General features: G+C 44.9%; 1 protein-coding gene across 3 annotated transcripts in view; it reads right to left on the reverse strand.

Annotated features, from left to right (window-relative positions):
• The window catches only part of SHC3 (SHC adaptor protein 3), a 185,540-nt gene that overhangs the window by 79,756 nt on the left and 86,466 nt on the right, over positions 1-19,318 (reverse strand). For all 3 annotated transcript variants that reach the window (XM_083187450.1, XM_083187442.1, XM_083187432.1), the window contains one exon: positions 7,232-7,302. In XM_083187450.1, the coding sequence (XP_083043576.1) occupies positions 7,232-7,302 (71 nt within the window). The remainder of the gene's footprint in view (positions 1-7,231; positions 7,303-19,318) is intronic.

A 19,318-nucleotide genomic window follows, 5' to 3' on the forward strand; every position in this document is an offset into this window, starting at 1 on the left:
GTGCTACCACAGGACAAATATGTATGGATTCAGGCAGAGAAAGAATAGGGTTTGTCACGGTAGATGTGCACCACTACCGTGACAAACCCTATTCTTTCTCTGCCTGTTACTTCTTACAGAAGTTTACACACACTGAGAGCGCAGCAGAGGCTGACAGAAGCGCGTCCTGTCAGCTCTCTGTGTGCAGAAGGATGCTGTCTGCTCCCTCTACACAGCGCTTAACTTCTACGCAAGAGAGGTTTCCTGGGCCCTGGGGGTGTCCTGAACCGGCTCCTTGCATAGAAGTGGATTGTGGGGGATGGACACTCTGCGATGGTGACCGCCATCTTGGAAGGGCTTATAGACTGAAATCCCACTAGGGAGGTGAAGTCTATTACAGGAGTCCAGCATTGCTGGACAACTCCAAATGGTCCCATAAAGAAGGGGAGGCAATGGAGGTAAGGAAAAACACTTGTGGGAGCGGCAAAAGGGGGAAAGGCGCTGTGACCGGACGCCTGCCCTTAGCTCTAGCTACGCCCTTCGGGTCCACAGATAGCGGTTCCTGGTCTCACGGGACCTGGCCAATAGGGGATTCCCTGTTACCGTCAGTAACCGCCTGTTACTGACTCCACCCACTACGCAGTGGGCGGGGTTATCGCTGCCACCACCAGACTCCTCCTATGTGGCGTCTGGAACCACGGATACCTCCTCAGGCCCAATCGCGGGCACCTGAGTACTACCTGCGTCGACACGCTGCTGGTGTCGACTGGTCCCCCACTGGACACGGACCAGACCTCTGGTTTGGTAGCTGGCAGAACGGAGACTCGGAGACGCTGGATGCTATGCCCAGAACAGCCGGAGAACGGAATTATTGCAATTAATTCTGTTGGTCGCAGATGAAGCACACTTCTTGGGCAAAAGATGGTTTATTGCCAATAGATCTGAAAAGATCTCTTCTCCTTTCAGAGGTATACAGCATACAGATGTTTACAGCATTCAGATACAGGCAGAAGTACAACAACTTGGGCTCACAGGCCCTCCTTTTATGTTACTCCAACACACAGTACCACAGGGGGTAAGCCCACCCTGTGGTCTTTAACCAATCACCTTAAGTGCATGAGACGTGCATGCACTAGGCACATGTACAGTCACTATTGACTCCTATGGACAGAGGGGAGTGGTTACTCCTCTGAGCCACAGCCTACCTGGTGGGCCAGATTCCTCCCAGGTGCAGGGCAGTCTGGCTAGGGGGGAAGTTTCCCTCCAAAACGTACTTCCAGGATTTGGTCAGGGGAACAGCTGAGCAGCTCTGGCCCAGATGTGAGCTTCAGAGATGGGCAGCCCTGATCCCCTGCCAGGGTCTCCTGCTTGCCAACGGAGAGCCCCAGGGAGCTCCAAGGAACCACTCAGCTTGTTGGAAAGCTCAGGTTCCCTGCTACCATCCCAGCAGCTCCAAGCCTGGAGGCTGCCTGGGAAAGTATTCTGTTTTTGGGTTAAAGTTTGGAGGGGGATCCAGCAGCTCCCACAGGACCCTGGATCCCCTGGAACACACAGACAGTAAGTGCATTTTTACCTTACAATACATGTTAAATACATTGTACATTTTATACATTGTTTCAAGCCTGTGCCCTTGCACAGCCTCCATGCCTCTGCAGCACTGCAGCATGGGACCTGTAGTCCCAGCTCAGTGCCTGCACCTATAACTTACAATATATCTACAATCAGTGTGCTTTATACATTGTGCCCAGTGCTCAGCACTGGGCTCTCTTAATCCTGCAGCTCAGGAAAGACACCCTGGCTGCAGGACTCCTTTCCATGTAAGGGAAGCGGGCACAGTCTCTCCCCCCAGCTCCTGAGGCTTCTGCGGCACAGCCGCTCCTGCCTAGCCCCAGCGCGCTAGGGGTTAAACTTTGATGCCGCCCGCCGCAGCCTCTGACTAGGCTGCGGCGCACCCATACCCCATTGGTGGCCCCCCTCCTTCCCCTTGCACCCGGGGCAGCGTGGTGCAGTCACCGCACGCCGCCCCCGGCATGCCAGGGGTTACCTCTGGTGCCTCGCTGCAGCCTCCGGAGCTGATCCGGGCTGCAGCGCTCCCAAGCCCATATCTCCCTCCCCCTGGGGCCCGGGGCAGAGCGGTGCAGTCACCGTTCCCTGCGCCCGGCGCACCAGGGGTTAACAGCGGCATTTCAGCGCAGCCGCCGGAGCTGACCCGGCAGCTGCGGGGTGTATGCTTCCCGGATCCCCCTGGCGGGTGCCGCATGCCGGGAAATCCATACTCCCAGCGCCGGTCGCCTATACCAGGGAGGGGGTGCACATCGGGTGCCCGTAGTCACCGGTGGGGAACCGGGGCTGCGGCGCCCCCACATGAACAGAGGGGCCAGTACAGTTTGAATTTTGGCGCCAAGCGCCCTTTGTTTGTCCGGCGGCCGGGGCTGAAGGGGTTAACCCTTTCAGTCTCGCGGCCGCCATTGTCCGTGTGCCGGAGGCTCCGGCCACAGGCGCCAAAAAGGCTATCCTTCCCCGCTGAAGCAGAGACTTGGTCTCTTCCTGCTCTGTGTACTGGCGCCATTTCTCTCCATGCTGCGGAGCTGAAACAAGGTTTTTTTTCTTCAGTGTACAGAGAGTGCAGCTTCTCCTGGAAAGCGCTGAGGTCACTGGTAGCAAAAAGCAGACATATAAGTACACTGTTACATGATTGTGTGCTTTGCCTGACATTGTGCACTGTGTATTAGATATGACTGAAGGGTGTAATGCTGCTGCCTTGGAGGAGGGAGCTTGCGCCATGTTACTTAAGTGCAAGTTTTGTAGGGTTAAATTAACATGTGAACAGATGGATCAAGGGGATTTGTGCCCCACATGTGGGCAGAAGCCTTAGGCAGTCAGCTCCAGCCTGATTCAGAGGCTTTTACTTTAGCTGAAAAGGTTAGATGTGCAGCAGAGTACATTTGTGAGGCTGGTGAAGAAGGCGCAAGAATGGCGTCCAAGGTTTCTGCCACGTCTTTTTCAGCTAGAAGAGCACTTTTGGAAACTATTGGAAAGCTCATTCAACCCTTGGAGACACACCTGTTTTGACAATAGTCATATATGTTTTTAGATTATTTAGGTGCTTTTTAAAATTGTACTGTATAATTATATGTTTTTCTTTTCTACATTTCTATAAAAATATTAACTCTATAGACCGTGTCCAGTGTGATTTTTGATCAATAAGCCGTTACTCAGAGTGTACTTATTACTCAGCAGCGCAATTGTGTTAAACCCCCCCCCCCCCCCCCAACACTTTGGCTAAAAGCCTGGGAGGCAGACAGCGAGTCCAAGAAGTCGCTTGAAACTGAGTTGCTTTTTGGGACAGAGCTAGAAGCCATTATAAAACAGGCTATGAGAGGGAAGAGTACATTTCTTCCCATTACACCTAAGACTTTTGGATCTAAATTCAGAGATTTTAAACCTTCCTTTCGCTCTTCCTTTCAGGGTGGAGCGTCCACCAGAGGACAGTCAGGAAGAGGTAGGTTCCCAGCCAGTAGAGGGAAGGCATCCAAATCCCGGTTCGGGGCCTTTACAAAGAAGCATGTGTCAAAAGGAGAGGATAAGTCCTCTGCATGACGGGGTGGAGACTCCCCGTTCTGGGCTCAGATTGGGGGTGCGCCTCCTGCAGTTTCGGGACAGGTGGAAATATCCCACCACGGATCCGTGGGTTTATTCAATTGTTTCCAAGGGTTACCAGATAAATCTCAGGGGGGTTCCCCCAAGGAGATTTCTCCCTACACCTTTGTCATGGGCTGCCAGAATGCAGACTGCCCTCTTGGGGGCAGCATTGTCGCTCAAAGAAAAAGGGGTAGTGGTCCCGATACCTCAGGAGGAAAGAAGGGATTTTATTCAATCCTTTTCTTAGTCCCAAACCAGACGGGTCTTTCAGACCTATTCTAAATTTAAAATCTTTAAATCTTCATCTATGGGTGGATCATTTTCGCATGGAGTCTCTGCGTTCAATGCTATTAAGCATAGAACTGGGAGAGTTTCTAGCATCTGTGGATATACAGGATGCTTACCTACATGTACCTATCTGCAAGGAACATCAGTCCTTACTCCGCTTTGCAATAGGGGAGACTCATTTGCAATTCCAGGATCTTCCATTCTGGCTACGGCCCGAGGGTCTTTATAAAAGTGATGGCCGTCATGGCTGCGGCCCTCAGACTGAGAGGAATAGTAATTATACCTTATTTGGACGATCTTTTGTTCAAGGCGGAGTCTGCGGAAAAGCTTCAGGAACATCTGATCATTGCAATGCAGTTTTTTACAAGACCAAGGGTGGGTGTTAAACCTTCCCAAGTCTCATTTGACACCCACACAGAGACTGCAGTTTCTGGGGGTGATTTTGGACACCCACCTTCACAGTTTTTCTGCCAGAATCCAAGGCAGTGGACATTCGTCAGCTGGTGTTGATGATTTTACAAGCTACTGCTCCTACGGTTTGGCAGGGAGTGAAATTACTCGGCAAGATGGTGGCAAGCTTCAAGACACTTCAGTTTGCCAGGTATCACTCAAGGATTTTTCAGTGGAACATCCTATCATGTTGGTCAGGGAACGCAAAGACAGAAAACAGGAACAGTTGGTTCTGTCTCATGAGTCAAGAGAATCCCTGATCTGATGGACAGACACGGAGACTTTGCAACTGATGCCAGTCTCAGGGGTTGGGGGGTGGTAGCCCTTCACCTACGATTGCAGGGTCTCTGGTCCAGGAAGGAATCCAGGCTGCCGATCAATATATTGGAGCTTCGGGCAGTTTGGAATACCCTTCTGCAGGCGGAGGATCTTCTGAAGGGGTCGCCTCTACGTGTGCAGTCAGACAATGCCACGACTGTGGCTATCTGAATCATCAGGGCAGGACTCGCAGAAAAATGGCATTGCAGGAAGTCTCACAGATTTTCAGCTGGGCAGAGATCAATATTCCTGCTCTATTGGTTGTGTTCATTCCGGGGATCCAGAATGTGGAAGCGGATTTCCTCAGCAGGGTGGATCTGCTGGAGTGAGAATGGGCAATTCATTAGGAGGTTTTCCAGGAGATTGTGGATCGCTGGGGGCTTCCAGAGGTGGACCTAATGGCGTCCAGGAACAACTGTCAGGTGCCGAGGTTCTGTTCTCGGACAAGGGACCCGACAGCTTGGGTAGTGGATACCATGACAGTTCCATGGCATTTCAGCCTGGTATATGTGTTCCCCCCGTTTCCAATGATTCCGTGGGTACTGAAGAGAGTGAAGTCTCAGAAGGTGCAGGCTATTCTGATTGCACCGGACTATCCCAGGAGGTCGTGGTACTCCGACATAAGGAGATTGTCTACGAAATCTTGGCGTCTTCCTCTTCGGCAGGATTTGCTAAAGCACAGACTGTTTCTACACCCGGACCTAGCTCGTCTCAATTTGATGGCGTGGCTTATGAAACCTCCCTATTAAAAAAGAAGGGGTTTTCTAATGCAGTGATCCAGACCATGCTTAGGGCTCGTAAGCCTGTGTCAGCAGCAAATTACCATCGGGTTTGGAAAATCTACATCAGGTGGTGTGAATGTCAGAGAGTTCAAACTTCTAGGTTCAAGGTTTCTAGACTTTTGGAATTCCTGCAAGATGGTTTCTCAGCCGGACTTGGTTTACAGTCCTTAAAGGTGCAGCTATCTGCATTGTCTATTTTCTTTCAGAAGAGGGTAGCTCTGTTACCTGAGGTCCAGACCTTTTTACAGGGCATGATCAGACTTAAACCTCCATATAGGCAGCCTATGGCACCTTGGGATTTGTCTTTGGTTCTGTCTGTATTACAGAATCCTCCTTTTGAACCTTTAAGATCGGCTGATCTTAAATATGTTTTGTGGAAACTGGCTTTTTTGTTGGCTAGGCGTGTGTCAGAGTTGGGAGCCTTGTCCTGCAAGTCTTAATTTTTAATTTTTCATGATGATAGGGCTGTGCTTCGAACAGTGCCTAATGCCCGGTACACACCAGGGCGACCCGCTCACAATCATGTGGAGCGCACTACCCGCTCACGATGTGCACCGTGAGCGGGTTTCCGATCCGATGGCGACCCGCACCCGGGTGTATTTTCGTTTTCAGATCCTACCTGCTGCAGGTAGGATCTGAATAAGGACCAACAGACCCGCAGGGCCGCGCATTGGATCGGGATCAGACCAGAACAGGCAATAAAGGGCCCAATTTACCTACAATCTACATCCAAACGGTCGGGATTGGATCTAGATTGATGAGATTGGGCCCTTGTCGTTCTGGTGTGTACCCTGCATTAGTTTCTACCTAAGGTACTATCTTCCTTTCACTTAAACCAGGAAATTGTGCTTACGGTGTTTTCCATGCCTGAGGGGGCAAGAAATAGGACAAATTTAAGAAATTGGACATTGTTCGTGCCTTGCGAATTTACGTGGAAAGGGTAAAGGACATTCGCAAATCTGATTTGCTCCTGTTACTGTATGATGTGCATAAAATAGGGTGGCCTGCTTCTAAGCAGACAATTGCTAGATGGTTAAGGTCAGTGATTGCCTTCATTTACACTAAGGTATGTAGACCTGTTCCTTCACGGATCAATGCCCATACTACCAGGTCAGTTGCTTCCTCGTGAGCTGTGCGTCACAGGGCTACAGCGGAGCAGTTGTGTAGGGCTGCCACTTGGTCCTCTGTTCACACCTTTACCAAATTTTACAGATTTCATGAGTTTGCATCGGAAAACACTTCATTTGGGCAGGCAGTGATGAGAACTGTCAGTCTGAGCGTACCCTCCCAAAGAACCGGCTGGTAAACATCCCAATGTCGAGCTGCGTCCCCAGGATGGACAAAAGAGAAAAGGGGATTTCTGTAAGAACTTATCGTTCGAACCCCTTTCTCTGAGTCCATCCTGGTGATACAGTGATCCCTCCCTTACGCTCAGTAAGTTATACCATTCATGTGTGACATGTTATGGTTATATGATTGTGCATATAAGATGTTCGAGCATTGTACTGAGTTATGTATCCTAGTGTACTTTAGAAGTTGAACTGAAGCATCATGGGATGCAGAAGGGAGGAGCCTGCTCCCAAAGACTTTCAGCACAGGTGCCTTGGCTACTGCGGACCCTCCTACATCCCAATGTCGAGCTGTGTCACCAGGATGGACTCAGAGAAAGGGGTTCGAACGGTAAGTTCTTACAAAAATCCCCTTTTGTACTTTTAGGCAGCTATCAACAAATATTAGCTTATATCATGGGAGATAAATAAGAGTTATATTACCTTGTTATTTGCGTTCTTGTGTTGAAATCTAGAGATCTCATGGACCGCAAAACCTCAATGCATCCCAAATACTGTAAGGAAATGACAGAACTCGATAAGAATAACAAATTGAACATTTCTAAAAACTGAGAAATGTATTTTACTTATTGACTTATTTATTTATTTCTTATTTCTTATATAGCGCGCACATATTCCGCAGCGCTTTACAGAGAATAGAAATTCCGATATATGAGGTTAAAAAGATTATTATTAATACATTTAAGCAAGCGATTCAGAGGGCGTTTCCAACTTTCCAGATTTATGTAGGATAGTCCCGCTGTCTTTAAAGGCCCATACACACTTGACGATTTTCAGCTGAAAATTGGTCAAAACAGCCGTTTTGAGCGATTTTCGGCTGAAAATCGCCCAGTGTGTATACCCCAGAGATTGCCGACTAGCGATGATGGGCGCTCCCGCATCATCGCTAGTAAAGTGGTTCATCTGCTGGTTTTACCAGCAGATGTGGCGATGATGGATGGTTTTTCATCCATCATCGCCATGTGTGTACGCCTGCCGGGCTGAAAGCTTAACCACTTTCTGCCCGGTGGACCGCCCCGCTGCCTCCCCCCGCCCCCACTCCTGTCATACTCACGAAGCTGGTCCACAGCGCGCCGCTCCTGTCATCTTCTATCCGTCCGGCTGCTGGAGCACTGCTCCCCGGCAACATAGTGCACCCTGATGGCCCCGCCCCCCAATGTGTTTAATTTTCTGCCCACTGCCACCAATATATTAATTTAAATGCATCAGCAATATATATATATATATTTATATATATTAAATATATATATATAAAATATATATATTATATATATATATATATAAAATATATATATAAATAAAATATATATATTATATATATGTATATAAAATATATATATATATATAAATAAAATATTTATATATTATATTTATATGTATATATATAAAAAAAAAAAATATATATATATAAAATATACCCGCTCCACTGGGGGGGGGGGGGGGGTGATGTGGCTGTCGCATTGCTCCATGGGGGAATTATGCAGCCGCGGCCGCATCGCTCCAAGGGAGGGAAGGGGCTGGCGGGTGATGGGGTCGTCGCTGCATGGCTCCACTGGGGGGGGGGGGTGGAGAGGCATGCGGGTGATGTGGTGAGGACCGCATCCCTCCACGGGGGTGGCGGGTGATGTGGCATCGGCCACCGAGTCGCTCCGGGGGATCGGAGGGGGGGGGGGGAGTTGCGCCCCCATCTAGTCCTCGAATGCCATTAAATAAAATAAATACATTGGTGGGCAGTTTGCATTTAAATAGATATACATTGGTGGCAGTCCCTTGATGGCGGCGATGCGGGTCGGGCGGCGAGGGGCCTCGGGGGAGGTGGCGGAGAAAGCTCTGTAGCCACGTTGCGCGCGCAAGAGCCAGCCGCTGGCGGGGGCTAGCGATAGAATAGCCCCTGCAAGAAAGAGGCCGGCTCCATCTGTATGGAACCCTTGGAATTCAAACCCAGCCCATTTATAATGAAAGATTTTCAGCAAAGTCTTTCGCCTCCTGAAAATCTCTCGCTCTTTGGGGAAAATAGCTCAGTGTGTACGCACTACTTTGGTGAAAGATATATCTATCACAGATTTTGGCAAAGTCTTTTGAAATGAAAATCTTCAAGTGTGTATGGGCCTTAAGGCCCATACACACTATTTCAAAAGACTGCCAAAATCTCTGAGAGATTTATCTTTCACCAAAATAGTGCGTACACATTGAGCTATTTTCCCCTAAGAGCAAAAGATTTTCAGGAGGCAAAAGACTTTGCTGAAAATCTTTCATTATAAGGCTATTTACATAATGGGCGGTGTTTGAATTCCAAGGGTGGAGCAGGGATAATTTTATTCAGTGCATTTCTGTTCTTGGGGCCTGATTCAGATGATCATTGGGCTGCATATGTTTAGAGCCCAGTGATCAGGTAAATGCCACCCCATGCCTCACCTCCAGGGTGAAATCCCACACCTCCTGCACGGCTGCGCTTTCATTTGCTGCCGTGCACATAGGTAAAAACCATTCACCATCAAATGATTTTCCCCTTCATTGCACAGGCAAGAAATGTATACGTTACTTGCACCACTGGCCACCAATGTATAATAGGAATAAGCCGGTAATGTATATACCTTGCTGGACTGTGCCAGCAATATATATACATTACTGGTTTTTATATGTACATTGGAGGGCAGTGGCGGTGGTGACGTATATATTGCTGGCCTGCGCTAGCAATGCATACATTACAGCCTTAACAAAATATACATTGGAGGGCAGCGGAGGCGGTAACATATATACATATAAGTTACCGCCATAACATATTATACATTGGTGAACAGTGGTGGCGTTACCGTATACATTGCTGGCCTGCAACAGCAATGTATACATTACCACCATTACAAAATATACATTGGTGGGCATCTGCCAGCAATGTATACATTACGTTGAAGGACAGTGGTGCCAGTTATATATACATTACTGGCATGTGCCAGCAATGTATATATTACTGGCTAATACACAATGTTGGTTGGCAGTGGTGCCAGTTACATATACATTGCTGGCATGTGCCAGCAATGTATACATTACTGGCTTATACATTACGTTTGTGGGCAGTGGTGCCAGTAATATATACATTTTGTATAGGGATTGTATATATTACTGCCTTAAAAAACATTGGTGGGCAGCGGCTGTGTGTATGCTCAGCAGGGAGGAGGAGGGAGTGGCCAGTCAGCTGGGGGCAATCTAAACTCATGCCCACGTGTCCTAGAGTCCTTCCTCAAGGAGAAAAGAGTGCCTGACAGTTCCTTATATTGGCCACTGATATATTTGTACATGTTTAGAATGTCTCCCCTTAAATGTCTCTTTTCTAACGTAAATAATCCCAGTTTGTTCAATCTATCTTCATATTTTAAATTCCCAACCCATTTATTAGCATTGTTGCTCTTCTTCAAACTTTTTTTTCAGTTCTAGGATGTCCATTTTATAGTGCGGGGCCCAGAATTGTACTCCGTATTCTAGATGCAGTCTAACCAACACATTGTAGAGTGACATAATGACAGTACTGCTGGCAATGCTGTGAGTGGTGGGTCCTATCATTGCCGCAGGTCCCATGTAATGCACTAATTACACCTCTGGTAATTCCGTGAGTGTGCTTGTAATCTAACCCTGCCACCCAAAGCCTAACCCTAATGTCGACATTTCATCTGTCAACATTTGGAGAATAAGGAAATGTTGCCTGTCAACATTTTAACAATGTCAACATCATAACTGTTGAGACATTGTAGTGTTGATATCACTATTGTTATCATCAACCTTTTAACTACCCACTGTAATGTTTTATGATGACTTTTTTAGACTCGGACTACTGGACAATGGCTTGGCATGGCTAAAGATTAGAATTAGTACAAGATTTAAGTTACAGTTTAGTTTATTGTAGTGTTTTCCAACCTGGGTCCTCGAGGCAGACTAACAGTCCAGATTTTGAGGTTCACCATGCTTAAGAATAAGTGACTAAATTAGCATATGTTATTTTATTTAAGGATCGGTGGTCAGTCATGGATATCCTCAAAACCTGGATTGTTATACCCCTTTTACACCGCCACAAAACCCTTGTTTTTCCCTTGTAGACCCGGGTCAACAGCGGTGTAAAGCTTCGGACCAGGGTAGAACACAGGCAGGACATGGGTAGAATGCAGTGTAAATGGGTAAGTCGGGTCATCTGACCCAGCTCCCGTTTACATCAATGGGGGAAGCTTAACATCCAGACCGCAGCATTCACAGGTTAGGCGGGGGGGCACGCAGCCTCCACTGCTGTCTGCTGTACTTTGCAGACAGCAGAGGAGGCAGGGAGGAGGTGAATGGTTGCCTGTGTGCGGCATCCGTTCACCTTGTGGACAGGGGCTGGGGGGTGCACGGGGGCTGCCCAACAGCTTATCTTGGTGCTCGGCTTGCCCTCAGCGTGATGATCGGCGGTCCCGGCAGTGTGATCGCTGCTCCCCACGCTTGGAGATGATGTCATCTCCAAGCGCCGCCTCCGTTTACACTGCGGATCGGATCCGGTGCAAATCCCGGATCCGATCTGGCTTGGATATGGGTATACCCAGAATTGGGTATAAAAGGGGTATTAGTATGCCTTAAAAAACAAGGTTGGGAAATACTGGTTTAGTGTTCTATACAAGAAAAAAACATTGTTTCAAATGTTTACCACATTTTCTACCAAAGTTTGCTAATAAAAAAACATGTACAATATATGTAATGTTAAGTGTCTTTTTATATTTCCAAGAGGTATATAGAAATAAGATGTTTCAGGCATGTCTGCCAGAGGCTATTTCCTCCAGTTCCGCATGCAAACTGTGAATTGAAACCATGACAATTCTTTACTTTGCATAGATGAAAGCAAAAGCATAGGCAGAATAACTGTTGTGTATGAGAAAAAACTATGTCTAACCAAATATTTATGTGAAATATATTGTATAAAGGCTGCAAGGCAATTTGCCAGACTTTTGGTAATGATCATCATACAGGTAATAATAATAATGTTATAAAGTTCTCTTTTTCCAGTAGGACTCAAGGCACTTAACAGATAGCATGAATATATACAGACAAAATATTTTTAGATTGCCATAAAATAAAAAGGTGAAGTAGCCATTTTAGGAAATCAGTGGTAAAATGTGTCCATCCTACCCAGGAAGGATCCAGGCGAGGCAGCCATTTTAAGCACATTGCATAAGATTACACTGGGCAGAATAGGCCATTCTTGGAACTGATGAAACTGCGTTTCCTCCAAGTACTCCGGTTTCCTCCCACAATCCAAAAATATACTGATAGGTTAATTGGCTCCCAACAAAAATTACCTTAGAATGAATGTGTGTGTGTGTGTGTGTGTGTGTGTGTGTGTGTGTGTGTGCATGTGGTAGGGAACGTAGATTGTAAGCTCCAATGGGGCAGGGTGTGATGTGAATGTTTAAATATTCTCTGTAAAGAGCTGTGGAATATGTGTAAATAACTGTTAATAACAATAATACACAACAGTGGATAGGATGAATAATTCACAGAAGTATAGCATGCAGTGGAAAACTACAGAGAAAATAAAAGGAACAAAAAAGGTGGAGTCCTTCATGTGGCAGTAAGGACAGACAGAAGGCAGATGTATCAGTATAAGGCCTTTACAAATATAACACCATTTAAACATAAAGACATTACAGTTCTATATTAATATGTTGCACATGACGTATTGAGCAAAAGAGAGACAACAGATTTCTAAATCATGAGTACAAAAGCAGTGGGCAACACAAAGGTGAATCCAGTAATACAAAATTTCATAAAAGTAGAGTATAATTTCTAACAGTGGCCCTCATTCAGGTTCATGCGCTCGCATGCACATTCGCAAGCACTCTTACGGAAAAAAACACACGCACGCATCGGGCGAAGGCACGCCTACAGTGCTTGCGAAATCATTCGCACGCAACCATACAAAGAAGGGGGGTGGTCTATCACTGTGCGTACGTGTAACTGGTCGCACGCACCCACACATTTGCGCACGCACACTCACCTCAAGCTGCTAACGAACATGCTCTACTCCCCAAATGTTAGCAAACATGTCGACTAATGTTGACAGGGGCAACATGCTAAATATAGCAGAGTAGAAATGACAATAGTGGTGGTATGTTACATAAGGCAAATTTATAAGGGTGGGATTTGTTTGGTTTTAGCGCATTGGTTTGGTCAAAATAACTTTAGCAACAGAAGAAGTTTGTATCTGCTAACACTTGATTGCTGGTGGTATGCAATCAGAAGTTGTGCTGAGGTAATTGTCTCATGAAATCTATTGGTGTCAATAGTGTGCAGGTGCCATTGATTTACCCATTGATTTAGCCATTTCGTGCATGTGTTTGCTCCGTACGAATGAGCACATTACAAGGAGCAAGGTGTGCGAAACGAAAAACCTGCTTTGAGCTGGCGAAAAGTTTTGCGTTGGAGGGGAACAATCCCTCTTGCACTCATGCGAAAGCACTCCCACCACTCATAGTGAACGCCCATGTGTACGCCCACTTTTGCTCATTATAATGGTCGCGCCCATGCTAACGCCCACTGCACGCCTACTACCGATGCACTCGTTCGCACGGAGAAATCTCCACGAAAGTTTGCTTGCGAGTATGTTTTAATGACATTGCACATGCGCAGTGCGCTTGCTGCACATGCGCAATGGGGGTTGCAGGGTGAAACGTGCGAATTCGCATGCGTACGCGCCAATGTGAATAAGGGCCAATGCGAGCAGAATTAGGGATGTGATTATACAATATAAGGGGACAAGTTTAAACTGTGGTGTGAACTTCATGCTTTATACCCCATTCACACCAAAAAACAAATTACCGGGTTAAAGCTTTTCAAACCGGTAATTTGCCGGGAAACCCCGTGTTTTTTGGTGGTGTGAAAGGGTCAACACGGGTCTTAAATCCCGGCACTCCGACCCTGCTGTTGACCCTGGTTGGAGTGCCGGGATTTAAGACCCGTGTTGACCCTTTCGCACCACCAAAAAACCCGTGTTTTGCGGCAAATTACCGGGTTGAAAGCTTTAACCCGGTAATTTGCTGGTAGTGTGAATGGGGTCCGGCTGCATCCGCCAAATTTACCCGGCACTTAAAAATGCTGGGTAATTGCCAGGTGGCTGGTGTGAAAGGGGTATTAGATGAAATGCTTAAAAGGCAGGCTTGAAGATGTCAGGTCAGTCAGTGATTGCAGGCCTTTCAGAACTATGCAGCACACATGCCTAGAATTCATTTGTTGCCCTCCCATGTACAATAAGACTCTCCTCTAGCCTCCAAACCTTCAAGTGTTCCCAGAAAACTCCCCACTTCAGACAAGCTTATCATATTCCAGAACCACCCAAATAACCCTCATAAACTCTCCTATACAGTGACGTAAGCAAGGTAAATATTGGTGTCCCCCAAATAGCAAGTGCTCCTGAGGAAGCCGGACAGCAAACATCCGGGGAAACGCGTTGAGCTACCTTGAATGAAAAATATCCACCTGCTACAAAGTGATGCCCTTACTCCAAATGACGTCCATGACCTCCTGACCTATTGGATTACAAATATATGGGATTTCTACTTAATTCCTAACAAAAGTCCATCTTTAAAGGAGAAGACGCCGAATAGGGAGTTCTTTCCATACCCCAAGAGGGAACTTTGTATCGGGACTTATCATCACACCCACTCCTGGTACAACAACCAGTGATACAGCAGATGGTAATATTTCTTTTTTCTGAATTTCATTCAGTAAAGCCACTAATTGTGGAGCTCCATATTCTATGGACACAACATCTTGTGCTCTCTAGTTACATATCAATGTGTTTTTATTTTATTTGTTTTTATATTTATGTAGAATAAATTGTATTCATTTTTCAGAAACCGTCTGGTCTACATATTTGTACAGCCAGCGCTGGTACACCCCCTCTTTGTTTCCAATTTTTTTGGGGCCTGACAACCCAGTACCAGCAGCTGTTGATAGCGCACCACTCAAATCCATTTTCTTTCAATGAGCACTGGGTATGCTCAAGGGGGGGGGTCACACCGTTTTAATTTTTTTTTTTAACTTGTACACATTATTTTTTAGACAGAACCATGCATGGATCTTGCTTATCTGTGCATGGTTGTGTCAAACTCGCCAACCTGAACCTGGTCTATATTTTTTTGTGATTTTTGGACATTTTAAGGGCACGAATTGAAAATTCACACCGTTTCATTTGCAATTTTGATGTTTATTATGAGAAAATGTCTGCATGTGATTTGTAATATGCGATTCTTTAGTGTGAATTTTACCGCAATTTGCACCTATTAAATGAAAGATGTAAAAAATTGCACCCAATTACATTTGGCCCAGGGTGTAACACTTGCAAAAATGATGTTAGGAGGAGGAGTCGACCACAGAATCAGTGGCGTAACTCCTAGAGGCAATGTAGAGTTCTGATGCCAGGCGCTAGCCCCCTTCAGGGGGGCACAGAGAGCAGACACTAACAAGAAACCCCAGGCTCCCTGCTTTGAAAAGGTCTCCTGTCACTCACCACAGATCAGATCTCTATTACCGATCCGATCCACGCCACTGCCGTCCTTACTGCATTGCACTGACAGCCATGCTGCAGAGCTTGTCTGTTCAGCTGAGCAATGGTTCAGCTGTCCAATGTTATTTCAGGGTTGCCGACCCTCCCGGAATTTGCGGGAGTCTCCCGAAAATCGGGTCCTTCCTCCCGGCCCCCGGAAGGGTGGGCAACCCTCCCGGAATCAGGGGGACCCCCACTGAGCCCCCCGATCGCGGCATTTATATGCCGCAATCCGCGGGTCTCAGGGGAGGGGGCGGAGCTAAAACGGCACAATCGTGACGTTTTAGCCCCGCCCCCTCCATGGATAACTGTTATTTCGGCTATTTCTTGTCATGGGGGCGGGGCTTAATGACGTCACAGTTAAGCCCCGCCCCCAAAACGAGTAATGCAAGATTCCTCTCCCGGAGAGGATTTTTTCAAAGTCGGCAACCCTGTGTTATTTGAAACTGCAGCCTGCAGCACCCTGATTGGCTGGTGCACAGGCTGCCCAGAGGAAGCAGGCGGATGTGTTATCTCTGAACCCCAGAGTCATGGCTGTGTGTATTATTATAGCCTGTGGGCTTCTGTGCCTGTTTTGCAGTGCGGACTGCGTTGGAGGAAGGGAAAGAAAATGTAAACTCCTGCTCTGTAAGCAAGTAAGAATGGCTCACCCCAGGCTAAACTTGATGTGTGACCACATCATACAGCCCACCAAGAACCTTTGGAATTTGGTGGAACATTATGCAATAGATAACATCTGTCCTTGTGTATAAATATCGATTTCCCTATAGAGTGTAAGCTTGTGAGCAGAACTCCCCACCTATGACTGTCTGTGATTACCCAGTTTTGTTTCAATTGTAAAGCGCAACCAAATTTGCTGCACTGCATAAGAAATAGTTAATAAACAAATAAAATACTACTGAAGCAGAAACAAAGAGTATACATAGTAAATATAAAAGAAAAAAATGATACCAACCCTTCCTATTAATACAACCAAAAAATTCAGTGGCCCTAGGGACACTTAGTAGCGCTAATCGGGCTAGATCCTAATTCTCTTACTCATTTATAGAAAACAAATTCATAAACACTTGTTCCCCTAATAAAATCAAATATAAGGGGTAATCCACCAATTTGGATGTAACAAAGATTTTTAACTGTGCAGGATTTTTGCTGCTTCCTAATTAGGGAGTGTTAATCCCTTAAGGTACAGAAGATCAAAAGATAGTGTCAGATACCTAAGCATCTGGCACTTTAGGAAGCGCAATCCTGCCCAGAAAAAATTAGAATGTCCTTACAGTTTTTAGAAATATATAAATCAATTTATTAAATATATATAAAGTGGAATCAATCCACATAAAAATTCATATATCAATACAATTGTGCACAATTCAACAGACAGACATGACAGACAACATGTAACATATATTTGCAATAAAAAAGCTGATTTTGCTGGGATTGCCGTTTTTCTTGTGAGTATTAAAGTCACTGAATCAGGAATGAAAATATGAGGCTTACTATAGGCAGTGATATAATCTCATAATTACCAGTCCTGCATGATCTTTCTGTGGTGGATAATAAAGGTCAGTCTCTCCAACTGGTATATTACCAGAGATGCACTCCGGAAGAAGCTGTGTTGGAAACCTTCACCTACTGGACCAGCCAGTTTGGTAGTATTTGTAATCCACGGTTTTTTCAAAGTGCACTTGCAGATGAACACAGGACCGGCAAAGATAGGGCTCAAAAACGCGTTTCTCCGCCTGCTCGTGAAGTCGGCGGCTTCCTCAGTCTGAGCCCTCTGAAACCCGCTGAGCTACTTTATAGCAGCGCTGTTCGCGCCATTCATTTAGCCCGCACTTCCGGGTTTGCGCGTCAAGCCTCGTTCTCGTCTGCTTGTATTTATAAGCTCCCGCGGCCATTTTGTTTTTATGTGTCTCAAGCCTCGTTTTGACTCATGAAGCGTTATATAAAGTATCCTCGTTTTATCTGCCACGTAAGCCTCATTTGCATAGCCCATTAACGAGCTCACATATCCAGTACAACAATCGTAATTCATATGCCCAATTTTAGATTCATCATGCCTCACTTTGATTTTTATAATTTTTGTAAGCCTCATTTCTTTGTTTATTCCATTCCTTAATACCAGCAATTGATCACATATAATATAATATGACTCGCAATCCTTAAAGGGACATACACACATATAACATAATAACGCTCAAAAAAATCATAATAACAATAGGTATATCCAAATTGATAAATAATTAATTAATATACACAAAAACACACAGAAATCATATAATAATAAAATAAATAAATAAATAAATAATACACATATATATATAGTAAGGAATTCATCTAACCTGTTCATGCGGATAAAGCGGAATTGCTCTACCAATGAAGCTTTTGAAAAACAAAGTGATAGGATCCGTCAGTCTTTCCTTGAGCAGGGCTACCCTCCCCTTCTACTGCAAGAATCCCTAAAGGAAGTAGAGGGACTAGAAAGGGATACACTGTTGGGATTGGACGTAGGAACACAAGAAACTAAAAATAAAAACCTTAGAAAAATTAAATGTAATAAAGATAGAAAAACTGTTTTTGTAACACAATTTAATACAAAGGCTATGGAAATTAAAAAGATTATAAACAAGAATATGTATCTTTTGAAGTCGGATGAAATTCTGAATAAAGAGATTGATTTTGATAACACAGTGGTGTTTAGAAGGGCACGGAACTTAAAAGAGAAGTTAGCACCAAGTTTTTTTAGAAAAGAAAAGCAAGGTACTGTTAAATCGACCTGGCTTCCGCCCAAACCTGAGGGTTACCACAGATGTGGAGGAGGAGGGGTGGGGGGTACCTGTAGCTCTTGTATAACAGCTGAAAAGAAAACAATTAATTTTTCATCTTATGTTTCTGGTGAAATATTTCCAATTAAAACCTTTTTAAATTGTAAAACAAATTATATAATCTATCTTCTAACCTGCGGGTGCGGTCTGCAGTATGTAGGCCGCACCATTAGAAATCTTCATGTTAGATACATGGAGCATCAAAGAAATATTGTCAAGATGAGCAGAAACAACAGTCTCTATAGACATATGGCAAATTGCCAAAAGGGCTCCATGAAAGGGGTAAAAATGGTAGGGATCGAACACATCCTAAGTACACCACGAGGGGGTGATAGATACATACGGCTGTGTAGGAGGGAAGCGTACTGGATCTTTTGCTTGAAAACCCTGACTCCTTTGGGATTGAATGACACCATAGAACTAAATGGGATATAGAATTGGATTGTGTTTCATGGGACCATGAATACGTATATGCTGATCCTCTTGGTTACTCTTTTTCTTATCCTCCATGTGGGGTTACTATTGTAATGAATTGGTTATTATTCAAATAGAACTTTTGGGGTGAATCATGTCACGGTTACTCTTTATGACCCACGATAGTGGTAACACTTAGATCAATTATGGGTAGTGCGAACTAATATATATTATATTATAATAGATTATATTATTTTTGAGGGATGAGTTAATGAGGGCGATTTCATTATTATTTTTCACTATTAAGGTATATTAGGGGGGTAGGTTTCATGGGACGGAGGGAGGGGGAGGTTTATTACTTAATATGAATTGATAGTATAGTTATTATTATTCATTATTTATTGTTACACATTTATTGTAATATTATTAATTAATTTATTATGTTTTTTTATAAAAAAATTGTTTTATGTTCTAATTGCCCATGATCAATAAGGGCTGGATGTACATGCACGCCATCTGGATATATATCCCAATTGGGTCGAGCCAATGATACAATTTCTACCCACTTTAATTATTATCATGTATTGTTAATGAGGTTAGATGAATTCCTTACTATATATATATGTGTATTATTTATTTATTTATTTTATTATTATATGATTTCTGTGTATTTTTGTGTATATTAATTAATTATTTATCAATTTGGATATACCT

The sequence above is a fragment of the Crinia signifera genome, chromosome 1 (genome assembly GCF_055691185.1).
Source record: "Crinia signifera chromosome 1, ASM5569118v1, whole genome shotgun sequence".
Classification (NCBI taxonomy): Eukaryota; Metazoa; Chordata; class Amphibia; order Anura; family Myobatrachidae; genus Crinia; species Crinia signifera.